Here is an 18,549-nt window from a genome sequence, read left to right on the forward strand (position 1 = left end):
GTCTACGGCAAATCCTGGGGACGACGTTGTGACGGATAATCTCTTCACTTCAAACGTTGAGGGGGCGTCGGAGAGAATGTTGGTGTATAGTTTGTAATTTTATCTATATATATATTTTTAAAAATCATCTATTTGCCTGTCGGTAATAAAATGGTAAGTGGTTGAATTTCGCTGACCTTTATTTTTACCGTGGAAACTAGTCTTTGATTAAAGATTGCTGCTGTTTAAAGTGGATTGTAAACTTTTAACGGCACAGAACTGGGAGGCATCTACATTTAAATAGCTTTCAGATCTGTACAGTTATTGTGCTTTTGTTTTCACTGCATTTGCACTAGCAGAGTTGATATGTTTTGTTTCATTCATTCACTCCTTTTAGCCCGGTTTATGTGGTCAAACCCCTTGGGACAATGCAATATTATGAAAATCTGATGTTAGAATAGGGGTCATGTCAACAGTGAGTAATGTTTGAAATGCTTGTTTATGTTTTTCGAAAGTAGGTGATATTTGTGATTTAATAACTTATGTTATTGGAAACTAATGCATCTCTGTGTAGTATGTGACAATATCAGAAACATTTGGGAGATTTTCCCTCTCTTCCACCTGGGACTGCAAGAAAGCGATACTTATCTAATGAAGCTCCACGGATTGGTTAAGTAACCCACTGTGTGGCAACATTTTCATTCTTTTATCTTTGCTGTTAAAGTGATCTGACCATTTTAAAGTTCAGCAATGAACTGCTATTTGAAAAGCAAAATCGAGTTACAATTAGACTAATGAGTCTTGGGTTATATTACCACTACATATCTGGTTGAAAATTTACTTTTCTTCTTAACATTTTTAAATTCCTGATGCTATCCAAAATAAGAAAACATTGCTCTGGTAATCAGCACTTTTAGTCCCAAAATCCTGAAACCTATTCCAGTTGTCAGCTATGCATGTTTCAGTGGTCGTCACTGTTCTGCATTAACTGAACTGATTTAAACCTTCTCTAGTTACACATTTTTAGGCACAAGTACTTTGAACCAACTTCAAGAGTTTAGCAACAAGAAAGACAATATTTATATTCAGATTTACAAATGGAAAACAATGCTTTAAAAGCAGATTGTTGTTAGATATTAAACTTTAGTTTGATTCATAGAAACATAGAAAATAGGACAAGAGTAGGCCATTTGGTCTTTTGAGCCTTCTCCACCATTTATCATGATCATGGCTGATCATCCAACTCAATAGCCTGATCCCACCTTCCACCCATATCCTTTGATCCCCTTTGCCCCAAGGGCTATACTTAAATCTTTCTTGAAAACATACAGTTTTTTGGCTGCAGCTGCTTTCTGTGGTGATGAATTCCACAGACGTACCATCCCTTTGTCTCAGTCCTAAAAGGTTTACTCCACATCCCTCAACTATGACCCTGGTTCTGGACACCTTCACCATCAGGAACATCCTTCCTGTCTATGTTGTTAGAATTTTATAGGTTTCTATGAGCCCCCCGCTCCTCATTCTTCTAAACTCATTTTCTCCTCTTACTTGAGTCCTGCTATCCGAGAAATCAGTAGGTAAACCTTCTGCACGTCCTCTATCAGAACATCCTTCCTCAGATAAGGAGACCAAAACTAAACACAACATTCCAATCACCAAGGAATTCACCAGAGTAGAGCTGTTTTGTGTGTAGGTTTTCAATGATTAAAAGACACCTACAAGAATCTGTTGGGCATGAGATGATTGCTTTTCAAAAACCATAACTATCTGACTCCAACAGTGGAGGTTTTTTACCTACATTCTTATTGATTTCAATTTTTCACACACTTAGTTGAATGGTCCTTGATGTCAAGGGCAGTCATCTGAACCAAAACTCTGGAATTCAGCTCCTTGAACCAAGGCAGTAATGATGTCAAGAACATTGGCTGCCATTCTGAGCGTAGGCTCCCAGCGTAACAATTGAAGAAAAACTTAACTTCTGAACAAAATCAGCAATGAAATAAAACCCAACATGCAGAATGACACTGGCAAATTTGTAGATCTTTATGTTCCACGTAAATGCTCTGCAAGCAACAGAATTACAGGCGCCAAGCACTGTGTTTCCATTCAAATCACATTTGCTGATGTTGACAAGTAACAGAAGGATTTAGTAATCAGCACAAAATCTATCCTTGTTGGGGAGCTCTCCATAGGATGAGTGAATCAAATGATTGCATCTTGAGGCTGGCTAAGAATTATTGCATTGTGGCCAAAACTACTGACAAGCTGAAGACTTGAGTTATAGCAAGTTTCATGTGTACATAGAAATAAAAAGTCAAGCAAAAACTAAAACAAAATGAAGTCAAGAGCTGAGTGACCCTGACAGATGGGCCAACGGGTCTCCTTCTGCACTGTAGGTTGTATAAGTGTTGCTTGATAGTGTTGGTGATGAAACCTTTCATCACTTTGAAATAGGTTGATGGGGTGCTAATTGGCTGGATTGGATTTGTTCTGCTGTTTGTGGACAAGACATACCTAGGCAATTTTCCACTTTGAGTATAGTAGTTGTGTTGGAACAGTTTGGCTAGGGGCACAGCTGGTTCTGGAGCATGGATGTTCACTATGGCTGAGATGTTATAGGGTTCCAAAGCCTATGATGTTCACTACATTGTTATTTCATGATATCATGTGAGCTAATTAAATTGTTTCACAACTAGGATTTGAGATGCTGGGGAACTCAGGAGGAGGCTGAGATGGATCACCCACTCAGCACTTCTGGCTGAAGATCATAGAATTCCTACAGTGCAAAAGGAGACCAGTCGGCCCATCGGGTCTGCACTGAACACAATCCTACCCAGACCCTATTCCCATAATCCCTCATATTTGCCCTGCTAATCCCCCTGACACTAGGGTCAATTCAGCATGGCCAATCAATCTAACCCACACATCTTTGGATATCTTTTTAAGATGGTTTAAAATGCTTCAGCCTTGTCTTTTGTGCACAAGGTAGAGCATCTGCCTCTGGTCCATAAAGCCATGGTTTCAAGACTCCTCCAGGATTTGTACAGTATGAGAGTAGCCTGGATTGTATTTGCACATGTTCTGATAACCAGAATGACAGGAAAAGACAGAACATACAAACATAAGAATTTGCCCACAAATAAGGTCAGAGTAAGTAAAAATGGTAAGAGTACAGAATTAAGTCATCTTAGGTGAATGCATGCAGCATTCATATTAAGATGGATGAATTGATAGTGCACTTAGCAAGTGAGCATGATAACCATTTCAGAGACATGGTTGCAATGTGACATTAAATATGCAAGGATTTTTGACATTTTGGAAGGGCAGGAAGAAAGAAAAAGGAGATGTGGTAGATCTGTTAATGAAAATTGAGCTCCCTCAGTGGTGAAAAATGATCTTGATTCAAAGGATCAAAATATAGAAACAGTTTGGTGGAGATAAGAAACAGCTTAAATCATACCTTTCTACAGGATGAACCCTGTTTAATGGTATAATGAGGGACATGCTGGGCCATGATGTTAGAGATTGTGGTCCGATACTAATATGCTGCTGCTGATTTTTTTTTAAAAATTTTCGCAGAATGTGGGCATTGCTGGCTAGGCAAGCATTTAGCTCGACAGACTGGAGGGACTGATTGTGGACAAGTCCCCAGGACCGGGTGGACTGCATCCGAGGGTTCTGAGAGAAATGGCGGAGGTGATAGTGGATGCCTTGGTGGTTATTTTCCAAACGTCGCTGGATTCCGGGGAAGTGCCGGAAGATTAGAAAACGGCTAATGTTACGCAGTTGTTTAAGAAGGGTGGCGGGCAAAAGGCAGGGAATTATAGGCCAGTTAGTTTAACGTCTGTTGTAAGTAAAATGTTAGAATCTGTCATCAAGGAGGAAATAGCGAGGCATCTTGAGGGGAATTGCTTGATAGAGCAGACACAGCACGGTTTCGTTAAGGGGAAGTTGTGTCTGACAAATTTATTGGAGTTCTATGAGGATGTGTCTAGGGCGGTGGATAGAGGAGAGCCGGTAGATGCGGTCTTTCTTGATTTTCGGAAGGCGTTTGACAAGGTGCCGCATAAGAGGTTATTGCAGAAGGTAAGGGGGCATGGAGTTGGGGGTAGGGTGTTAGCGTGGATAGAGGATTGGTTGTCAAATAAGAGGCAGAGAGTGGGGGTTAATGGGTGCTGTTCGGATTGGCAGTTAGTGACTAGTGGAGTGCCCCAGGGGTCGGTGCTGGGGCCTCAGCTACTTACCATTTATATAGATGATCTGGAGGAGGGAACCGAGTGTATGGTGTCGAAATTTGCTGATGACACCAAGATTGGTGGAATGGCAAATTGCGCGGAGGGTGTGGAGAGTCTGCAGAAGGATCTAGATAGGCTGGGCGAATGGGCCAGGAACTGGTAAATGGAATTTAATGTTGGCAAGTGCGAGGTGGTCCACCTTGGTAGGAATAATGGTAGGAAGGACTATTACTTGCGTGGCAAAAAACTGCAGCAGGCGACGGTGCAGAGGGACCTCGGGGTCCTTGTGCATGAGTCGCAAAAACCCAGCCTGCAGGTGGTCAGGAAGGCGAATGGGATGCTGGCCTTCATAGCGAGGGGGATTGAATATAAAAGTAGGGAGGTCTTGCTGCAGCTGTATAGGGCATTGGTGAGGCCGCAGCTGGAGTACTGTGTGCAGTTTTGGTCGCCGCACTTACGCAAGGATATTTTGGCCTTGGAGGGAGTGCAGAGGAGGTTTACTAAGCTGATGCCAGAGTTGAGGGGGTTGAGCTATGAGGAGAGGCTGAATAAACTAGGCTTGTACTCGTTAGAGTTTAGAAGAATGAGGGGAGATCTCATTGAGACATATAAGATGATGAATGGGATGGATAGGATAGAGGTGGAGAGACTCTTCCCGCTCAGAAAGGACAGTAGGACTAGGGGGCACAGCCTCAAGATAAAGGGGGGGCAGTTTAGAACAGAGTTGAGGAGGAACTTCTTCACTCAAAGGGTGGTGAATCTCTGGAATTCTCTGCCCGTTGAAGTGGTGGAGGCTGCCTCGCTAAATATTTTTAAGACGCGGGTTGATGGGTTTTTGATGAGAGAGGGGATTAAGGGTTATGGGGAGAGGGCGGGAATGTGGAACTGAGCCACGACAGATCAGCCATGATCTTATTGAATGGCGGGGCAGGCTCGAAGGGCTAGATGGCCTACTCCTGCTCCTATTTCTTATGTTCTTATTGTCCAACCCTCATGGCCCTTGAGAAGGGGGTGATGAGCTGTCTTCTTGAACCACTGCAGTCTGTGTGGTGTAGGAACACCCACTATGCTGTTATGAAGGGAGTTCCAGGAATTTGATCGAGTGACAGTGAAGGAACAGCAATTATAGTTCCAAGTCAGGATGGTGTGTGGCTTTCCCATACATCTGGTGCCCTTCTAAGCAGTGGAGGACATGGATTTGGAAGGTGCTGTCAAATGACCCATGGTGAGTTGCTGCAGTACATCTTGAGGATGGTATACACCACTGCCACTGTATGTCAGTAGTGGAGAGAGTGGATGTTGAAGATGATGGATGGGGTGCCATTCAAGTGGGCTGATTGTCCTGGATAGTGTTGAGTTTCTTGTATTGTTAGAGCTGCACTCGTTCAGGCAATTGGAGCATATTCCATCACACTTGTGACATTAGTATACCTTTAAGAAATTTTTTTCAAACCATGTCTTATATAGTTAAGTAGCTTTGGTTTATTTTTCATTGTTGCTGGGCTGTCTGGTTTGAAGTCCTTTCATTGCTACTTCATTGGCTTAAATGGAGTTTTCCTTATTTTTACTCTGGCCCTCAGGTACTTTCTGGGATTTTTTTTTATGACCCTGCATTCTTAGGGAGAAAACAAGTTGGCAAGTCATGTATTTTGGACTTTTTTTCTTCACAATGAATTCAAGGCTTCATTTTTAGTTTGGCTGCTAGCTGCTGTTTTAGTAAGAAGCTATCCTCATTGTCAAGTGGAAAATGGTGTTTCTCTCTCTCTCTCACTCACTCTCACTGGATTGGAAATTCTGATGCCTAGCAGGAAGCAAGGGTACTCATCTTCCTGGAGTGAAAATTCTGCTGTTGGTGGTTTTGCTAGCTAATACCTAGATTGTCTCTCTGCCTGAGGTTTTGGGAAGCTGTTCTGATTTCAAGCTTGTCTGTGTGTATATCAAGGGAACTGCAGTGTCCAACCTAGGGACTGAGTTCCAGCATCACATGACTATTCATATGTTCTACGCTAAACGTGTGGCAAGGGTTTTGTATAAGGAAGTTTGTTTGATTGGAACATTTCATATATTTATTAAGGGTTATACAATATCATGGTCTTTTTTTTTCTTGTTTGTAATTGGTAAAAGTTATTGCTATATGTTATTCTTAAATAAACTTTGTTTGATTAAAACTCCTTAGTGGATCAGATGAATCATGCATGAAGTGAAACATTTCATGCCTAGCCAAATTCAAATTGCAAAATTTATAATCGAGACAAACTTCATAACACATTCTTGACTTGCGCTTTGTAGATAGTTTACAGGCCTTGGGGAATCGGGATGTGACTTACGCTCCACAGAATTCCCACTGTCTGACCTGCCCTTGATATTTATTTGATTGGTCCAGTTCAGTTTTTGGTCAATAGTACCACAGGGATGTTGCTAGGTGGGGGATTCAACAATGGTGATGCCATTGAATGTCAAGGGGAGATGGTTGGATTCTTGCTTGTAGGAGATGGTCATTGCCTGGCACGTAAGTGTTAAGTGACATTTGTGCCACACGTCTATCCAAGCCTGAATGTTGCCAGGTCTTGCTGCACAAAGTAACAGACTGCTTCAGTATCTGAGGAGTCACAGATAGTGCTAAACATTGTGCACTCCCACTTCTTACCTTATGATGAAGGGAGGGTTATTGATGAAGCAAGCAGCTGAAGGTGACTGGGCTTAGGACGCTATCTTGAGGCACTCTTGCAGTGATATCCTGGGACTGAGGTGATTGACTTCCAACAACTACAGCCGTCTTCTTTGAGGCCAGTTATGACTCCAATCAGTGGGGAATTTTCCCTTGATTCCCATTAACTCCAGTTTTGCTAAGGTTGCCTAATGTCTTGGCTGTGTTAAATACAGCTTTGATGTCAAGGTTGGTCATTCTTACCTCGCCTCTTGAGCTCGGCAGCTTTGTCCATGTTTGGACTATGGCTGTAATGGGTCAGAAGCGCTGTGCCCATGAAGGGACCTCAACTCAACATCAGTGAACAGGTTATTCCTGAATAAGTGCTGCTTGAAAGCACTGTGGAGGACCTCTTTGATCATTGCTGATGATTCATAATAGACTGGGGTGGTAGTTTGGTGCTTGGTTGCATTTGTCCTGCTATTTGTTGATGGGACATAACTGGGTAGTTTTTCCACATTGTTGGGTAGATGCCAATATTGTAACTGTACTGGCTGAACAGCTTGGCTAAGTGCGCAACTCATTCTGGAATATAAGTCTTCAATACTATTGAGTAATATCTTGAAGTACTAGAATTCAAGTATGATCTTCATTGTACAACACGTTGGTAAGGCTACATTTGGAATACTGTGTACAATTCTGGCCACCCTATTAGAGAAAGGATGTTATTAAACTAGAAAGAAGCAGAAAATACTAGGATGTTACTGGGACTTGATGATTTGAGTTATAAGGAGAGGCTGGATAGACTGGGACTTTTTTCTCTAGAGCATAGGAGGCTGAGGGGTGTTCTTATAGAGATCTATAAAATAACAAGGGTATAGATCAGCTAGATAGTCAGTATTTTTTCTAAAATTAGAAGGCATAGGTTTAAGGTGAGAGGGGAGAGATACAAAAGGATTCAGAGGGTGGTGACTGCCTGGAACAAGCTGCCAAAGATGGTAGTAGAGGCAGGTACAATTGTGCCTTTTAAAAAGCATTTAGACAGTTACATGGGTAAGGTGAGTATAGAGGGATATGGTGAAATGCGGGCAACTGGGACTAGCTTAGGGATTTCCTTTAAAAAAAAGGGCAGCTTGGACAAGTTGTGCTGAAGGCCCTGTTTCCATGAAACCATAGAACATTACAGCACAGAAACAGGCCTTTTGGCCCTTCTTGGCTGAGCGGAACCATTTTTCTGCCTAGTCCCACTGACCTGCACCTGGACCATATCCCTCCACACCCCTCTCATCTATGTACCTGTCCAAGTTTTTCTTAAATGTTAAAAGTGAGCCCACATTTACCACTTCATCTGGCAGCTCATTCCACACTCCTGCCACGCTCTGTGTGAAGAAGCCCCCCCCCCCCCCCCCCCCCCCCACTTAATATTCCCTTTAAACTTTTCCTCCTTCACCCTTAATCCATTTCCTCTAGTCTTTTTTCTCCCTTAGCCTCAGTGGAAAAAGCCTGCGTGCTGTAAACCTTTTATGACTCTTTATCTTATGAATGCCAGCTTTGAGCTGCTGAATCTGATTTGAATCTATCCTATTTAGCACAGTGGGAACACCATATAACAAATTGGAAGGAATCCTCTGTGTGAAGACAGGGCTAAGCCCCCACAAACTTTGTGTGGTGAATACTGGGAAGGATAAGTGCAATTATATTAAGTAGGTTGGTGAGCATGAGGTAAACTACAGAAATAGTGAATGCATTTTGTAAAATTTCCTATATGCTAGTGGATTGGAAGTTAGCATATGTAATACAGCCATACATGAAAGGAGGAGACACAAAACAGGGAATTATAGGCCAGTTAGCCTGACATCAGTTGTTGGGAAAATGTTAGAATCTATTATTAAGGAAGATCTAATGCTGCACTTAGAAAATCAGAATAAGATCAGACAGAGCCAACAAGAGCAAAAAATGCTGGAAAATCTCAGGTCTGACAGCATCTGTGGAGCGAGAATAGACCCAGCGTTTTGAGTCTGGATGACTTCTTCAGAGCAGAAGAGAAGGAAAATCAGACAAGATTTATACCATGGGGAGAGGGGGTGGGCACTGTTGTGTCAACACTCCTGTGTCACCATCTCTGTTATACTTGGCCAGTGAGACAGGGCATATCCATGGGTGTTGATGGAAAAGTCTCTGACATCAGCTGAAGGTAATGAATCCCAGTGTGACAATGTCATGCTGTTATTTCACTGCTCTATCCCAATTTTGACAAAAGTCCTCATTAATGAAGAAGACTTTGCAGGGTGTGCCTAAGTTAATACCAGGTAGTCCATTGATTTTATTCATCTTAGACTTTTTCACAGTTCTTAGACAAACCTTAGTGGCTTGCAAGACTATTTCCAAGTCAACCACATTGCTGTGGATCTGGAATTGCATATAGATCAGACCAGATAAGGACATTAGTGAGCCAGGTTTTTTAAATGACAGATGGTCACTACCACTGATACTAGCCTTTTTATTCCAGATTTATTTCATAGAATCATAGAATCCCTACAGTACAGAAGGAGGCTGTTCGGCCCATCAAGCTTGCACCGACAACAATCCCATTTCGACTCTATCCCTATAATCTCATGTATTTATCATCCTAGTTCCCCTTGGAGGGCCAATGTCGCATGGCCAATCAATCTAACCTGCACGTTTTTGGAGTGTAGAAGGAAACCAGAGTACCCGGAGGAAACCTATGCAGACACTGAGAGAATGTGCAAACTCCTCAAAAACAGTCACCTGAGGCTAGAATCAAACCCGGGTCCCTGGCGCTGTGAAGCAGCAGGGTGAATCACTATGCCACCTTGCCACCCAGAGTATTAGTGTATTTAAATTCCTTAGCTGTGCAGTGAGGTGATTTAGAAATGTGGAGTTCCATTTACATGAGTAGTTCAGAAATATCTTGAACAGGTATAGCAACAAATCCAAAAGGCTAATGGGACCCTGTCATTTTAGATGACTAAAAGGATAAGAAGTCAGATCTTCGTTTACAAAGTCCTGGTGAGAACACATCTGGATACCACACATGAGAAATGTTATATTGAACTTGGAGTGAGTGAGAAGTAAATTTACCAGAATTATATCTGTACTCCGTATTAAGTTACGAGAAGAGTTAACAAGCTTTGATTTTATTCTCTGGAATTTGCAATGTTGAGGGATCATTTTGATTGAACTTTTCAAGATAATAGGGGAATAGTTTGAATGGAGAGAGAGAATTTTGTTGGTGAGGACCCTTAGACTAGATGGCATAATTTAGAGCCTTTCAGGAGTGAAATTAAGAAACACATTGCACAAGGGTGGCATGAGTTGGAAATCCCTACTACAGACAGAATTGATGTTAGATCATTTGTTAACTTTAAAACTGTGATTGATGGATTTTTAAGCAAAGGGGGAGGAGACAAAATTAGGTATATGCAGTTACATCTCGGATTAGCCATGATCTCATCAAATGACGGAATAGGTTTTAGTGGCTTAATAGTTCCTACTCCTATTTCCCAATTAGCAAAAATTTGCAACAATGCACACCAGCCAAGATAGCCTACAGAAGTTGAAAGCCTAACTTATTTAAAATACATGTAATAATATATGCTCTTTTTCATTTCAAGGCAAGTACTATGATAGCAGTTGGTCTGACAGTTGCTGCTGCAGCATTTGCAGGTTTGTACTGAAAGATAACTAAACCTAATACTAAAGTACTTGTACACTTGCTTTCTTAGTTTTATTCACGTAACTAACATTTGTAGATATGCACATTTTTAGCTCAAGGCTATGTTGTCAGCTTATTATGAGTCAAAATTTTTTTTCGTGGATATGAATTTTGCTACATTTGCACACTTCACTCCTTATTAATATATAGAGTTAATACCAAGTCAGGCTGCTTGTACATACCATACAGTTCACTTCATTTTTTTTTGAACTATGAAAAGCAATAACAAATTTTAATACTTCCTGCACCAGCCTTTGTAAGGTTATTCAGATTTAAAATTTCTTAATTTTATGCATTCAATGAATTGACACAGCCCAGTTTGTAGAATCTTCCACAGGACATTTGCAGCCAAGAGCAGTTTGGGTCAGAGTAAAATCCTCAATCCAATAACAGATTTTTATTGTAACTTTTACTGTAGATAACATTGGATTGTGAAACTTACCAGCAGTCAAAAAGCTTCCACTACTTAGTTTCAATTATAAAGATTACTTGAATGAGATACCAGAAGGCAATTAGTATTGGTAAAAATATACAAGTCAATACTTTCATGAGGTGGAATTTGGCACTAAGAAATTGTGTTACCCAAATAATTTATTTTGGGTTAAACTTTTAAGTAACATTTCCAGTGGCACATCCATTAACCTGGAGAATTCCCGTTTTGTACTCAGCCAAACATATACTCAAAAGACTGAAGTAAAGAATTGCAAGCTGTAGAACTACAGAACAAGCAGGACTATGCATTGAATGATGCAACATAGCAGGACCATTGTAGCTATAATTGCTCTTTGGTAGAGCTTTTCAATTACTGCTCCATTCCCCTGCTCTTTATCCATAGTCTTGTTAAGTTTTTCCCTTCAAATATTTATACAATTCCCTTTTGAAAGTTACTACTGAATCTGCTTCTACCACCTTTTCAGGTGGCAAATTTCAGATTAGAGCAACTCGCTTTTTCAAAAAGCTAATTTCCTGGTGGATTCTGGTTTTTGCCAGCCACATGGGGCGAAAGGGGATTCAAATACAAATCTTATATGCTGAATAGGCTAGCTCAGCACAATTAGAGAGAAGGAAGGGGAATGCAGTATAAGTAAGACTTAATATGTTTCAACGTGTGAGCAATGGTTAACAAAGTGCAGTCATGAGGCAGTTACTCATTATGTCCAGGATAAAGCGTCATGATCTTAAAGTATACAACTACTGGCCTGTGCTAGGGGCCTTTGTCCAGTCACTGCGACACAAGTGGGTTTCCTCCACAGCCTTGACTACATCTAATAGATGGTTCCAGATCCCTGGTTAAACGCTTCTACGTGCTATGTGCTTGGGGTATCCCTTCCTATACTTCCTTTACATAGAAAAACCTACGGACACCAGTTTAATCAAATTATCAAAATGTCACTTAATCCTTGGTGCCTGTTTGACATCATCTATTTTTACTCTCAGTAAAACACTCCTGGGCTGTTAGCAGTGCAGCTGTGGCAATACAGTAGACATATACTGGCCTAATGATACCTCTGTTCATCTCTTGTCACATTTCAGATGTGCTGACTAGTCTGTGTTCTCATGGGAACATAGCTGCCTCTGAATACTGTTCTATACTTATTTCTGTTCCTTTAATTTAATTAGCTACATTACCCGTTATTCATTTTTCATTGTCCTATCCTTTAATTGTCCAACTTTTCCTACTACCTGCTTTCCTAGTTATCTCTTTCTGCAACTCTCAGTAGTTTCTTGTATGTTTTGTTTTACATTTATTTGTATTGCATAGGGTAACCATGTACTAACAGATAATATTTTTAATTAAGCGTTTGTCCTAATAAGCAATAAATAAATAGACTGGAGGGCTCCCAGATTTAAGTTATAGCTTTTATATGCAGGCTGTTCTTTCAGTATTTTTGTTCTTCCCTTTTAGGCCGCTATGTTGTTAAAGCTATGAAGCACATGGAACCTGCTTTGAAACAAACTATTCAAAGTCTGCCCAAGTCGGTTAGTTTCTGCCTTGCTGTTCAGTTTATTCATCTATGATAAATTACTTAAAACTGTTTCTATTCCTCTAGATATCCCTATAATATTTATATCTTCCCACACTTGCTCATGCAGAAGATACGAATTCTTGAAGGCTATAAAATTTTCAAGTTAATTTTTGGATTCTCTATGTCTTAAAATGATTGCCCTCGAGTGAAAAATGACAGATTTTTGAGACGATACCGTGATTTGGACCGATTAAAGTTAACAAATCCTCATTTTTGCCATCTGGATTAAAATCACATGGCCATTTGAAACTTTTCTTTTCAAAATAAAATTGCAACCAAATTCAGTTGTTCCCTTTACAAAGGCTTTGATGTTGACTACAACAATTAGCACGTGGATCAGCATCTTGAGCAAGATAGTTAGAATCCAAGCATTCAGAAAAGCACAAGTGCAAATTCAGAATATTCAGTCTGCACTCTCTCAAACCTGAAGAAATGCAGTAATTTTACATAGGTTTACTAGATGATTGCAAATCTCTTGTTGTACTGAAAAGTGTGGTCCAAAGGGGAACAAGCAAATGTATTATGTTTGTAGATTAGGAACAAATGAAAAATATTTGCCTTTTTCCTGAGCCATTGTTTTGAAAATCGGCATAATTCAAGAAAATGTCACTTTTTAAAATATTGATCTTCCTAATGTCAATGACATTTATAAACAGTTTTCCATATTTATGAATGATTTAACATTTCCTTTTCAGAAAAACGTTATATTCTATGTTCAAATCTGAATCAGATTCACATTCCCTTTCCTGTCCAGTCAGAATCTGAAGGGAAACAATCGTGCTTTGTTTCAAGATGTTCCTGAAATGCGTAGCAGAGAGCTTTATAAATTTGTTCTAGATTATAAGAACATAAGAAATAGGAGCAGGAGTAGGCCATCTAGCCCCTCGAGCCTGCCCCACCATTCAATAAGATCATGGCTAAGAAAGTGGTTCAGTTCCACTTGCCTGCCTGCTCCCCACAACCCTTAATTCCCTTATTGATCAGAAATCTATCTACCTGTGACACAAACATATTCAATGAGGTAGCCTCCACTACTTCAATGGGCAGAGAATTCCAGGGATTCACTACCCTCTGAGAGAAGTTCCTCCTCAACTCTGTTCTAAACTGACTCCCCCTTATTTTGAAACTGTGTCCTCTCGTTCTTGTTTCCTTTCTAAGTGGAAAGAATCTCTCTGCCTCTACCCATCTAGCCCCTTCATTATCTTATATGTCTCTATAAAGATCACCCCTCAGCCTTCTAAATTCCAATGAGTACATAGAACATTACAGCGCAGAACAGGCCCTTCAGCCCACGATGTTGCGCCGACCAGTTACAAAACAATGACCCACTAACCTAAACCAATCCCTTTTCATCCATAAACAGGCCCAATCTATGCAATCTCTCCTCATAAGCTAACCCCCTCATCTCCAGTATCAACCTGGTGAACCTTCCCTGTACTCCCTCCAAGGCCAATATATTCTTCCGCGAATAAGGGGACCAAAATTGTACACAGCACTCCAGTTGCGGCCTCACCAGCACCTTGCACAATTGCAGCAAGACCTCCCTGCTTTTATATTCCATCCCCCTCACGATAAAGGCCAACATTCCATTTGCCTTCTTGATCACCTGCTGCACCTGCAGACTGGGTTTTTGTGATTCATGCACAAGGACCCCCAAGGCCCTATGCACAGTAGCATGTTGTAATTTTTCACCATTTGAATAATAGTCCGTTTTACTATTATTCTTTCCAAAGTGGATAATGTCACACATGCCAACGTTATACTCCATCTGCCAGATCCTTGTCCACTCACTCAGCCTATCCAAATCTGTCTGCAGACTTTCCGCGTCCTCTACACAATTTGCTTTCCCACTCATCTTTGTGTCATCAGCAAACTTTGTTACCCTACACTCGGTCCCCTCCTCCAGATCGTCTATGTATATGGTAAACAGTTGAGGCCCCAGCACCAATCCCTGTGGCATGCCACTAGTCACCAACTGCCAACCAGAAAAGCATCCATTGATTCCAACTCTCTGCTTCCTGTCAGATAGCCAATCCTCAATCCATGCTAACACTTTACCCTCAACTCCGTGTACCTTAATCTTTTGCAGCAACCTTTTGTGAGGCACCTTATCGAATGCCTTCTGGAAATCTAAAAACACCACATCCATTGGTTCCCCTCTGTCAACTGCACTCATCACATCTTCATAAAAATCCAGTAAATTTGTCAAACACAACTTCCCTTCATGAATCCATGCTGCATCTGCTTGATCAATCCAATCTTTTCCAGGTGTCCTGCTATTTCTTCTTTAATGATGGATTCCAGCATTTTCCCAACTACGGACGTTAAGCTAACTGGCCTGCAGTTACCTGTTTTTTAAACAGTGGCATAACATTAGCTATTTTCCAATCAGCCGGCACTTCCCCAGAGTCCAGCGAATTTTGATGAATTACTACTACGCATCTGCTATTACTTCTGCCATTTCTTTCATCTGAGATGCATTCCGTCCGGGCCCGGGGACTTGTCTACCTTAGTCCCATTAGTCCACCAAGCACTACCTCTTTAGTAATAGTAATCGTTTTAAGGACCTCACCTCCTACAGTCCCACAACCATTAATTTTCAGTAAGCTATTTGTGTCTTCTCCCATGAAGACCGACACACAAAACTTGTCTAAGGCCTCGGCCATTTCCTCGTTTCCCATTATTAATTCCCCCTTCTCGTCTTCTAAGGGTCCAACATTTACTTTAGCCACTCTTTTCCTTTTTATATATTTGTAAAATCTTTTACTATCAGTTTTTATACTTTGCACTAGTTTAGTTTCATAATCTATCTTTCCTTTCTTTATCGCTTTCTTAGTCATTCCTTGTCGTTTTTTAAAGCTTTCCCAATCTTCGAATTCCCCACTAGTTTTGGCCACTCTGTATGCATTGGTTTTTAATTTAATACTGTCCTTTATTTCCTTCGTTATCCACGGCTGGTTATCCCTTTTCTTACAGTCCTTCTTTATCACCGGAATATATTTTTGCTGGGTACCGAGAAAAATCTCCTTAAAAATCTTCCACTGTTCCTCAGCTGTCCTACCAACTAGTCTGCTCTCCCAGTCTACATTAGCCAGTCCCACCCTTATCCTATCGTACTCCCCTCTGTTCAAGCAGAGGACACTGGTTTGGGATCCTACTTTCTCACCCTCCATCTGTATTAGAAATTCAACCATATTGTGATCACTCATCCCAAGAGGATCCCTCACAAAAAGATCTTTAATTCTACCTGACTCATTACACAGGACTAGATCCAAGATAACTCACTCCCTCATAGGTTCTGTAACATACTATTCGAGGAAACTACCCTGACAGCATTCTAAGAACTCTTCCTCAAGTCCATTGTGTCCAACTTGAGTCAACCAATCAATATGCAGGTTAAAATCCCCCATGATTATAGTCTTGCTTAGGGAAGCTGTAAGGATTGCTCCAGCAGCAGCACAAGCCAACAAAATCAAAACCATTAATTCAAGGGCAAGGCAGAGACTAATACCCAGTGACAAGTGGCTCATGCCCTGAAACCTCAAAGCGTTCCATCAACTGTTGAACTTGAGCCAGAAGGGTGAGGGAACACTCACCACTCCCTGGATAGGCACTCAGATCAACACCATTTAGAACAGGGGAATTTGCTTGATCAGCATATCTGGCACTGAACTTAATATTCACCTTCCATTCAGCTTTGGATACACTGCAGCAACTCACTAAGGTTACTTCAACAGCATCTCCTTACAACCTGTTCAAGTGCTTTAAAGTATTAGAAATATCACCACCTCCAAGTTTCAGATACCATCCAGATTTTTTCATTGATGGTTTAAGATTCTCTTACATAAAATTGTCAGAAGGAAAATAATAAACAGCATCATCAGGCATAAATTTATACTTGTCAGTTTTGCCCATATTTAGAAAACAACTCATTATTTTAAAAATTAGATTTGAAGTTTGTATTACAGAGGCTAATCTATTTCTTCCAGTGAAAAGGTGATGTATTATATTTGGAGTCTGTTTCCACATTGCAAGTTGAGATTAAGATGCAGTTTGTTTTTAGTATGTTAAAACCACTTTGCAAGAGCATAAAACGTAATGCTTACTATTGATCATTCCACGAATGCATTCTTGAACTACTTCAGATGCTATTAGATATTACAGCTTCTGGATAATTGTATTTTTTTGGCTTTCTGCATTCACTTGCCACAAATTCTTAAGATCTTATATCAAAACGTGTGTTGCATATAACCGTGACAATTTTGCAGAAAATTAATTGTCATTTCAGGCTTTCAGTGGATACTACAGGGGTGGATTTGAGCCTAAAATGACCAAGAGAGAGGCAGCTCTTATTTTGGGAGTGAGGTAAAAAGCAACATTTTAATTTTACAATAAAATAACAATGGACACAGCAACTAATGGTCATGAATATCTTTTTAGCTTCTTATATTCCCCAAGGTGCTTTCAATTAGTTTATGCTGGTCTTGAACTATTGAACATATCCCTGAGTGGTTATTAAGTAGTTATGCTGGCACACAGTGTAATTCTATACATGTTAAATAATACCACTGCTATAATAATTCTTGGTTATTCACAGAAACCCCAAACTAATCTGGAATCTTCATGCAGTCTACAGTGGTCCAAATGTGTCCAATTGAAGTAATGCAAAAAAAGCTTTTCTAAGCCAGCCTGGCCCACCTTGGAAGATGTCCCAATGCATGCAATGTTCACTTGAACCATTTTTATAGTACCAGATAGACTGTTTTGACTGTGTTCAAATAATAGGTTACAGTGTAACTGACTATCAGATACCCAAATGTGGTTATTCTTGCATGTTGTCAAATTTAAATCATTTAAAAAGTACTTTTTAGTTTAACAGTCTGTCTGTTAATAGTCCTACAGCTAATAAGGTTAAGATCCGAGAAGCACATAGGAGAATCATGGTGCTTAACCACCCAGACAAAGGTGAGATCATCTGGTCAAAATTGAGTGTACCTATCTAATGTGTTGGATTGTAGCTTTCACTTTTGACATATTGAAGAAAATGTTTGTTTGACAGGTGGATCACCTTACCTTGCATCTAAAATCAATGAAGCTAAAGATTTACTGGATTCTCAGAACAAAAAGTGATCTTGCAGAAAGACCAGTTGAAACATCATTTCTTCCAAGTTTTATGGCATTCTATTAGGACCATTTAATCATGTAATTCATAATCTACTTTAAATAAATCATCTGGCGTTCAACGTTTTCTTTTCCCTCCATGAAAGAATCATTTTTGAATTAGGGTTCTTGAAAATGTGAGGATTAGAAGCAACATTCTGTCTAAACTGCACGCTCTTCAGGTTGTGCGAAATCCTTTTAGAGATTACACAATGCAAACAAAGCGCTCACAACAAAGGAACATTAGCAGGACATTGGACATAGGACCAAATTTTCCAAGTAGCAGACTCAATTGGATCTCCTCTTTCAAAAATAAAATGCAAGTCCTTAGCACATAGAACCTCAAGGAATAATTGAATTGGTAAATATATGAAAACAAGATAAAAATTAACCACATTTGTGTAGTCCATCATTAGAGGGAAAGGCAAGCGGATTGAAATTGCTTTAAACATTTCATGAAGATCCTCTTGGCTACCATTTTTGCCTGGTTCCTCCATTTAAGCTGAGGACCTGCCAGTAGATGCAAGGTTTGTAACAATTCCACACTAGACACAAAGTTTGTAACAATTTTTTACAAAAATTCATTTGCATTGTTTCCTGCATTCAAAATGTTTCCTCTAACATTTTATCAGAGAACTGTCTTGAGACAATAAGCAGTTTGTGGGGTATAGCAGCTTTCAGCTCTGAGCATGCTACAGTTGTAATGTAGGAAAACGTGGTAGCCAATTTACATACACCAAAATCCCACTTAGAAATTAGATAATG

General features: G+C 40.2%; 1 protein-coding gene and 1 pseudogene across 3 annotated transcripts; both read left to right on the plus strand.

The window, feature by feature from the left end:
• Positions 1-36: 36 nt before the first annotated feature.
• dnajc19 (DnaJ (Hsp40) homolog, subfamily C, member 19) lies at positions 37-17,872 on the plus strand. Of its 3 annotated transcripts, none has more exons than XM_080185745.1 (6): positions 37-153; positions 10,497-10,548; positions 12,504-12,577; positions 16,913-16,989; positions 17,519-17,589; positions 17,666-17,872. In XM_080185745.1, exons 1-6 carry the CDS (start codon positions 151-153, stop codon positions 17,752-17,754), a joined length of 366 nt encoding a protein of 121 aa, XP_080041871.1. In that variant the 5' UTR covers positions 37-150; the 3' UTR covers positions 17,755-17,872. The 3 variants fall into 3 exon arrangements, with proteins under 3 accessions (XP_080041871.1, XP_080041870.1, XP_080041872.1); XM_080185744.1 differs by lacking the exon at positions 37-153 and adding an exon at positions 391-454; XM_080185746.1 differs by lacking the exon at positions 37-153 and adding an exon at positions 404-454 and having other exon boundaries at positions 17,684-17,872.
• LOC145341590 (small ribosomal subunit protein eS21 pseudogene) lies at positions 1,991-2,256 on the plus strand (annotated as a pseudogene).
• Positions 17,873-18,549: the final 677 nt, after the last annotated feature.

The sequence above is a fragment of the Carcharhinus amblyrhynchos genome, chromosome 3 (assembly GCF_965287045.1).
Source record: "Carcharhinus amblyrhynchos chromosome 3, sCarAmb.v2.hapA, whole genome shotgun sequence".
NCBI lineage: Eukaryota > Metazoa > Chordata > Chondrichthyes > Carcharhiniformes > Carcharhinidae > Carcharhinus > Carcharhinus amblyrhynchos.

Bases quoted from the DNA above. Each gene is read 5' to 3' on its own strand.
- dnajc19 (XM_080185744.1), top strand. The intron at 12,578-16,912 runs GTTAGTTTCTGC...TTGTCATTTCAG, and splicing joins TTCAAAGTCTGCCCAAGTCG to GCTTTCAGTGGATACTACAG. The intron at 16,990-17,518 runs GTAAAAAGCAAC...GTCTGTTAATAG, and splicing joins GCTCTTATTTTGGGAGTGAG to TCCTACAGCTAATAAGGTTA.